Here is a 6700-nt window from a genome sequence, read left to right as displayed (position 1 = left end):
CAGCCTCGATCACGCAATACCTGGATAATAGCATGGCTTTAGATGACTCATTTCATGCTTACACTGTCATTTTTTATTAACTATTGTAGATATTTTTATTACATGTCTTTATTTTCCATAGAAAATGTATTTTTTACGTATTTCCTGTAATTTAGTTGATGTAAGTAACCTATTTGACATAAAGACAGCAGGTAATGCAGGCAGTAAAACAGCTGCGCTTTATGAGATCATAAATAAACAATAGATCATTTGTTTATGAAAGTAAAGAAAGAGGGTTTTTTGGGGGATATTTACTGTTGTGTTGCATAAAATTAGGAAAATACCAAATATTTTTGGAGTATTCTCAGTGATGACTTCTATGATTTAGTTTTTAATGTTTCATTTGACCTAAAAATGATATTCACAATAACAGGTTTTGAAACAAATGAAATCCCTTTGTTATGTTTCACAAAGACACACGGACATCACACACCAAGAAGAAATTACCTTATTGCTAAAAATGATGCCAGGAGTCCAGCTCTAAAAAAACGGACAAAAGAGCAAAGAAAATGGAAGGATTTGATTTGTTATTTCTTATTTCTAGTATTTTCAGGCTTTGTTTGTTTTGTTCTGCATCATGTTCATATTTGTTTAATTTTGACAGGAATTTCTTTTTATGGAGAGCAAATATTATATGTTATTTACGGTTTATCTTGATTTATTCTGAATTAATATGCTTGTCTGTCGTTATTTATATACATGTTAAAAAACACAAGTTTTAAAAGGTTTAAAAGTTTAGCTTTAGTGTGTTCAATAAATTTTTATCTTGTTTGGCCCGCAACCTGAAGGTGTTTTGGATTTAGTCTCCTTGTGTGACTAAGTTTGACACCCTGGTAACACGAGTATAAAAAATTAATGCATTTTGTGTGTGTGTGTAAAATGGGCAAAAAAAAATAAGTCACACAAAAGGTCGACAAATTATGTGTGTGCGGGGGGAGGGGGGGGGTGTCCATCACAACTTTGAATTGACTTCAAGGCTATTAGTCCTTCTCTCAGCTGATGATATACCTCTACCTTCTTCATTGAGCGGTACCACCGAGCTCTAAATGTCACCTCGTCTGTCCGAGAGCTTTTACCTGCAATTTATCATTACTAAGACAGAAACTAAAAAACATTCTGCTGTGATGGAAAACCATTTTTAAAGCTAAACCTTTCCTACATCACAGTAATCTCGAAACTGGGAGTGAAATCTGTTGAATAGATGCTGTCACTCATCATTTACCAAACAGTCCTGAATGCTGCAGCATGACACCCAACCGGAATAACCAGACAAGTGCACATCACTGCAGTCCTCAGATTACTTCACTGGCTTTTTTCATGCAGCAATCTGAAAAAATAAAGAAAAATAAAGCCATAAAATGACTTCAGTTTCTGATGGAGTCCTGAGCACCAGCATCTCTGCTGACTTGTCCTGGTCCGCAAACATCAGGATCATGGTGAAGAAGGTTCGGCAGCGACTGCACATCCTCCGTATCCTGACATGGTGTAACCTGTACCACAGGCTGCTTGTGAACAGTCATGCCTATTTGTATCGTGTCATTGTTTGAGATAAACTAAAACATATAAAGAAAAGAATGTTTTTTTCTCCCCTTTATTGACAGATCTAAAGTCACAGAACATGTTGTCTCTCATGTAACCTCCCACATAAAAAACGGAACAAGGACTAAACAGCAAACAAAGCCAACTCAAAGTCATATAAATAAGAAATAAAAAGAATGGGAAAAAAAGGAAATTAGTGAAAAGGAAAAAAGCATTGGCTACGAGTTTATAGTTTTCTTATTTTCCAATTTTTAAGGGATTTACTGAACAACCATAAATTTTACCCAAATTAAAATTATAAAAATTATGTTTTTGGGTGAAAAACATGCTTCATAGGTTGATTGGCAACTCTAAATTGTCCCTAGGTGTGAATGTGAGAGTGAATGGGTGTGTGTTTGTGGACATTCTACCCTGCGACAGACTGGTGACCTGTCCAGGTTGTCCCCTGCCTTCACCCACAAGTGGCCGGGATAGGCTCCGGCAGCCCCGTGACCCCGAAAGGGAAAAACGGTAGAAAATGAATGAATGAATGAATGAATGTTTTGGGGTTTCAGTATCTTTTTTACACAAAAGGACATAACATATCATCAAAATACTAAATTCTAAATTCAATTCCAAAAAATAATTGCAAAGATATATTTATCAATTTGACTTAAAATTAACCTATTTCATAGTAGGAAGTAAAGGATGTATTAAAAAAGGTTGTCTCCTGTGGTTAAAATAGGTTTTTGTTTCAGCCACATGCGCTTTTAACGTGGAGCTTCTGCTCTCCGGTCCACTTGGTGGCGCTGTTGAGTGTAAACAAGCCAAAGACATAAACGGAGGAACTCAATCGACGCGCAGGCGCAGTACGGAATCTTCGTTGAGCTGAAACGAACATGCGACCCAACATCATGTCCAGCCTGGAGACCTTTCAGAGTCAGCTTGGTTCTGTAATGGAGCGTCTGGCGGGGGCGGCGGTGGCAGAGCTGGGCAGGCTTCTGAAGCAGAGTTCCGCTGACGTCTGGACCGGCCCCGCTGCGGCTCCAGCTCCGGCTGCGGGGAGCGAGGAGAGCCGGCGGGAGGACGAGTCTTTCCGGCAGTCTTTCCAAAAGATAACGGTGAGGGCCCCGTACGGAGAGAAAGAGGAAGAAAAAACCCGGGGACACTGAAAATGCGCGTTGTCTGTGTGAAAATTATATTGGACAAACAACTTCGTTTCTCCCGTGAAACAGCCATAAAGTTTTCGGTAAACTACTGTTGCAATAGAAAATTAACTTTGCCATTATAAACTACGTTACCCAGAGGCTCTTTTGACTGTTGCCATAGTGATGACGCTTCGCGTTAAAGGGGTCAATTCCGACTTTAACAAATTCATGCTTGTTTACATGTTTACAGTTTATTATAGAATGCAATAAAACTTTACTGATCTAAGAGTAAATTAACTTGATACCAAAGCTCTATTTAAAAAAGAAGATTAAGAATTAATAACATTATTAAAAATACACTTAAAAAATAACAACAACAACAATAATTATAATTATCCTCATTGTCCATGAGGTGTTGTAGAGTTTAATAACTGACGGGAAGAAAGATCTGTAAAAGCACTTCTTCCTGCAGCAAAAGGAGTTAAAGTCTGTGAAGGAGCGGCTCAGTTCTTCCACGTTCTCCTTCAAATCAAACCAAACTTTATTTCTAAAGCACTTTTCCAACTCGTGCTACTCAAAGTGCTTTACATAAAAAACAAATCCAATTTTAAAAACAAAAGACAAGACATTAAAAAAAAATATTTTGTCTACGGCCCATACAGTGCCCAGGACACCCCCATCCACACTCACACACGCATGCACACACACACACACACTCACACACACACCATGGTTAGAAAAAGTATGCAATGTAGAAATATGGCTTTGCACTGAAGTGGGGAAACAATATTTTGGGGACATGTCCACATCAGTGACCCCCCCAACTCAACTTCACACAATCTGCTACCACAGGACCCCCCCCCCCCAGATCTGAGTATAAGAGCCAGAGTTACAAACAAAATGTAAAAGGAATTTAATAAATAAAAGTTCAAACAGATAAATAACCAGAAATGTAAATAAATAAACCTTAATAGACAGATATTAATCAGTAAAAGAAGAAGAATTTAATCAAATATATCAAATTGGTAAAAAGAGAACTTAAGATGATCACAATATCAAATAAGTTCCTACCTGCACAAAGACGTTGGTGAAGGTATTTGCAGGTTCTGACCTGGAGCCGCCTCAGTCCTGGTCTCTATGCTGTAACAACAAGAAAGTCCGATTCTCATCCTTTACTTTACAGGATCGCTTTGCATCCCTCATGGAAGTGTGGACCAAAGATGCTGTGGAGAGCATCCTGAAGATGCTGAAAGCATCAAAATGTCAGGTTTCCCTTGCAGAGCAGAGCAAAGGCCTAAACATGAGAAGAAAACGGAGAAGCAGAACTGTGCAGGAAAGGGTCTCATCCAGAAGAAGTAAGATCAAGAAACAGAAAAAATGGACCTGGATGCTTTTGACAGTTGAGAACTGAGCTGCACTTGTGTGACATGTCTGTGTGAATGCAACACTGCATGACTGCATGGATGTGCTGGTGGTTATTCTTGTGGTGTTCTGCTGTGAGACGAGCTGCAGAATGAAGAACCAGCAGCCGAGTAACCACAGTTCTTTTGTGTTCTGCCTTGCTTGTCTTCATACAGCTGCAGCCGTGTCTGCGCAGACGGACTGTGGATCCACGTCTGCAGCTGAAACCACTCCTCCCGATTCAGGTGAAGGAGAAACCGTCCCAGAAGACTCAGAAGTCACGGGTCAGGAGAAGAGGGCAGTGGGACGATTTCAATGCCCTACGTGTGACAAGACGTTTGCTCTAAAGTGCCTGATGAACAGACACTTCCTGATCCACAGCCGACCTCACCTTTGCTCTCAGTGTGGTAAACGCTTCGCTGCTCTCCGGGGACTGACCGCACATTCTAGGACGCACACGGGGCAGAAGCTCCACAGATGTGCTCAGTGCGGGACGGGGTTTGCCCACAAGTCTAGTTTTCAGAGGCACATGCAGAAACACGCTGTGGAGAAAGCCAGGATGCACACGTGCCCGGCGTGCCAGCTGGAGTTCTGGGGGGAGCGGGCGTTTCAGCGCCACAGGTGCTGTGCTCTGAAGAAGACCTTTGAATGCTCCGTTTGTCCGGAGACCTTCGAGTGCCGACAGACTTTAGCCAACCACGAAAACCTCCATTCTGGAGCCAGAGACTTTGTCTGTGAAGCATGCGGCGAGCGCTTCCTCTCTGCCGCGTCGCTAGCTGTGCACAGAGTGATACATGTGCAGAATGAAGACGGCCCCCTGAACAAAGAGGGCGGAGAAAAGGCCTTCACCTGCGACGTCTGCGGCAAAGGCTGCAGTCACCGCAGCGCTCTGAAGCACCACATGCTGACCCACAGCGGGGAGAGGCCGTACGTCTGCGAGACCTGCGGCAAGCGCTGCAGCCACGCCAGCGCGCTGCAGAACCACCTGAGGATCCACACGGGGAGGAAAGCGGGTCAGAAGCCCACCTGCAGAGTCTGCAGGAAGGAGTTCAGCTCCGCCGTCAAGCTAAAGTATCACATGAGCGTCCACACGGGAGAAAAGCCGTACGCCTGCGATCAGTGTGACAAGCAGTTCAGCAACCCCAGTAACCTGCACGTGCACCGCAGGATTCACGCCGGAGAGAAGAAGTACGGCTGCAACGTCTGCGGGAAGAGCTTCATCCAGAGAATCAGTCTGAAGCTGCACACACGAGTCCACACCGGGGAAACGCCCTTCCACTGCTCCACCTGTGGGAAGGACTTCACCCACAGGTGTGACTTCAGGAAACACCAGAGGCGACACCTGGCAGAAGACGAGGGAAGAGACAAAGCTGCTGCAGCTGTTTCTGCTCTATGCTGATTCGCTACATTAAAGAACCAGTTCAATGGTTTTTAACATGTTCTTGTGGCCTTTTTGTCATGATATAGGACATATGAAAAGAAAATGAAGGTTTCTGATTATTTCTCCTTTAAAATTGTTGTGAGTCAATAGCAGATGGAATCAGTGCTGCTGGAAAAAGCTTGTAGGTGAGACGTAGAAGCATCCATCCATTGTAGAAGCTACAAGCTGTTGTAGCTTCTACAATGGATGGATGCTCTATTCCGATGCATCCACCTACAGACAAATGGATCCAGGAACGTCTATTTTTCTCGTCTGAGCTGGAATCTGGATCTAAATTATACGGCTGGACAGATTAAATTTTGTTGCAACTGTAACGTTAGGTTGGGGATATGAGGGACTGTAAACTAGCGGGACAGCGTGTCAACAAAGGGATGATGGGAAATGGGGTAGGGGTTGCTCTGCACACACACACCCCCCACACACACACAAACACACAACTCAGAGGTGAATTTCTAATGAACTCCTGCTGCTCTGCAGAAACTCAGTCGAGCAACACAGGTTTTTAAACTTTGGTTAAAAACGGCATCATTATAACAACAGGGTTTGTAAAGTCATTAAGAACCTGGAAAAGCTTGGGACATTCTAAATGCAATTTCTAGATCCTTGAAAAGTTTGTGGAAAAGTCATGAAATTTTAATGTTTTGGATAGAATAGACATCAAAAAATAAAATAATTTAACATGAGATTTGAAATTTGGCAGAAGTTGAACCTCAGGCTGTCGGTGACGGGAGTTTATGTTGACGTAAAGCAATTTGAGTTCTCGTCAGTTTAGCGCATGGCGCTTAATTGATTTCACGATCTAAAAGCTTCCTATTGTGAAATTCTACGAAATGCAGGGAAATGCAGCTTTAACAAAATTAATGGGAATATATCATTTAATTCAATAAAAATGTAAACAATGTAGATGTACAGTATATTTTTCTACAGACTCGTGACACTTTTTACTGCACAGCTTTGCAGTAAAAGACTTTTACAGTAAATTAAGTTGCAGTACTACTAAAGTTATTTTATCTTTTCCGTTTGTTTTGTATGTTTAGTGAAGTGCAGTAGTCTTTTTCTTTTACTTCTCGTCATGATACTTCCACCATCATGCTTTATTTTTTCAATGTGTGGAAGAAAAACCTAAAAAGCTGGAAAATTAAACTTCAGTATC

At 41.9% G+C, this 6700-nt stretch overlaps 1 protein-coding gene across 1 annotated transcript; it reads left to right on the top strand.

Annotated features, from left to right (window-relative positions):
• Positions 1-2411: 2411 nt before the first annotated feature.
• On the top strand, positions 2412-5546 carry LOC101165905 (gastrula zinc finger protein XlCGF26.1). The gene is made up of 3 exons (XM_004075095.4): positions 2412-2678; positions 3889-4060; positions 4283-5546. The coding sequence occupies exons 1-3, from the start codon at positions 2457-2459 to the stop codon at positions 5503-5505; spliced, it is 1617 nt and encodes a 538-aa protein (XP_004075143.1). The 5' UTR covers positions 2412-2456; the 3' UTR covers positions 5506-5546.
• The last annotated feature ends 1154 nt before the right edge of the window (positions 5547-6700 follow it).

This window comes from Oryzias latipes, chromosome 12 (genome assembly GCF_002234675.1).
Source record: "Oryzias latipes chromosome 12, ASM223467v1".
NCBI lineage: Eukaryota > Metazoa > Chordata > Actinopteri > Beloniformes > Adrianichthyidae > Oryzias > Oryzias latipes.
Note: the sequence above shows the minus strand (reverse complement) of the source record. Positions and strands in the feature narration are given on the sequence as shown.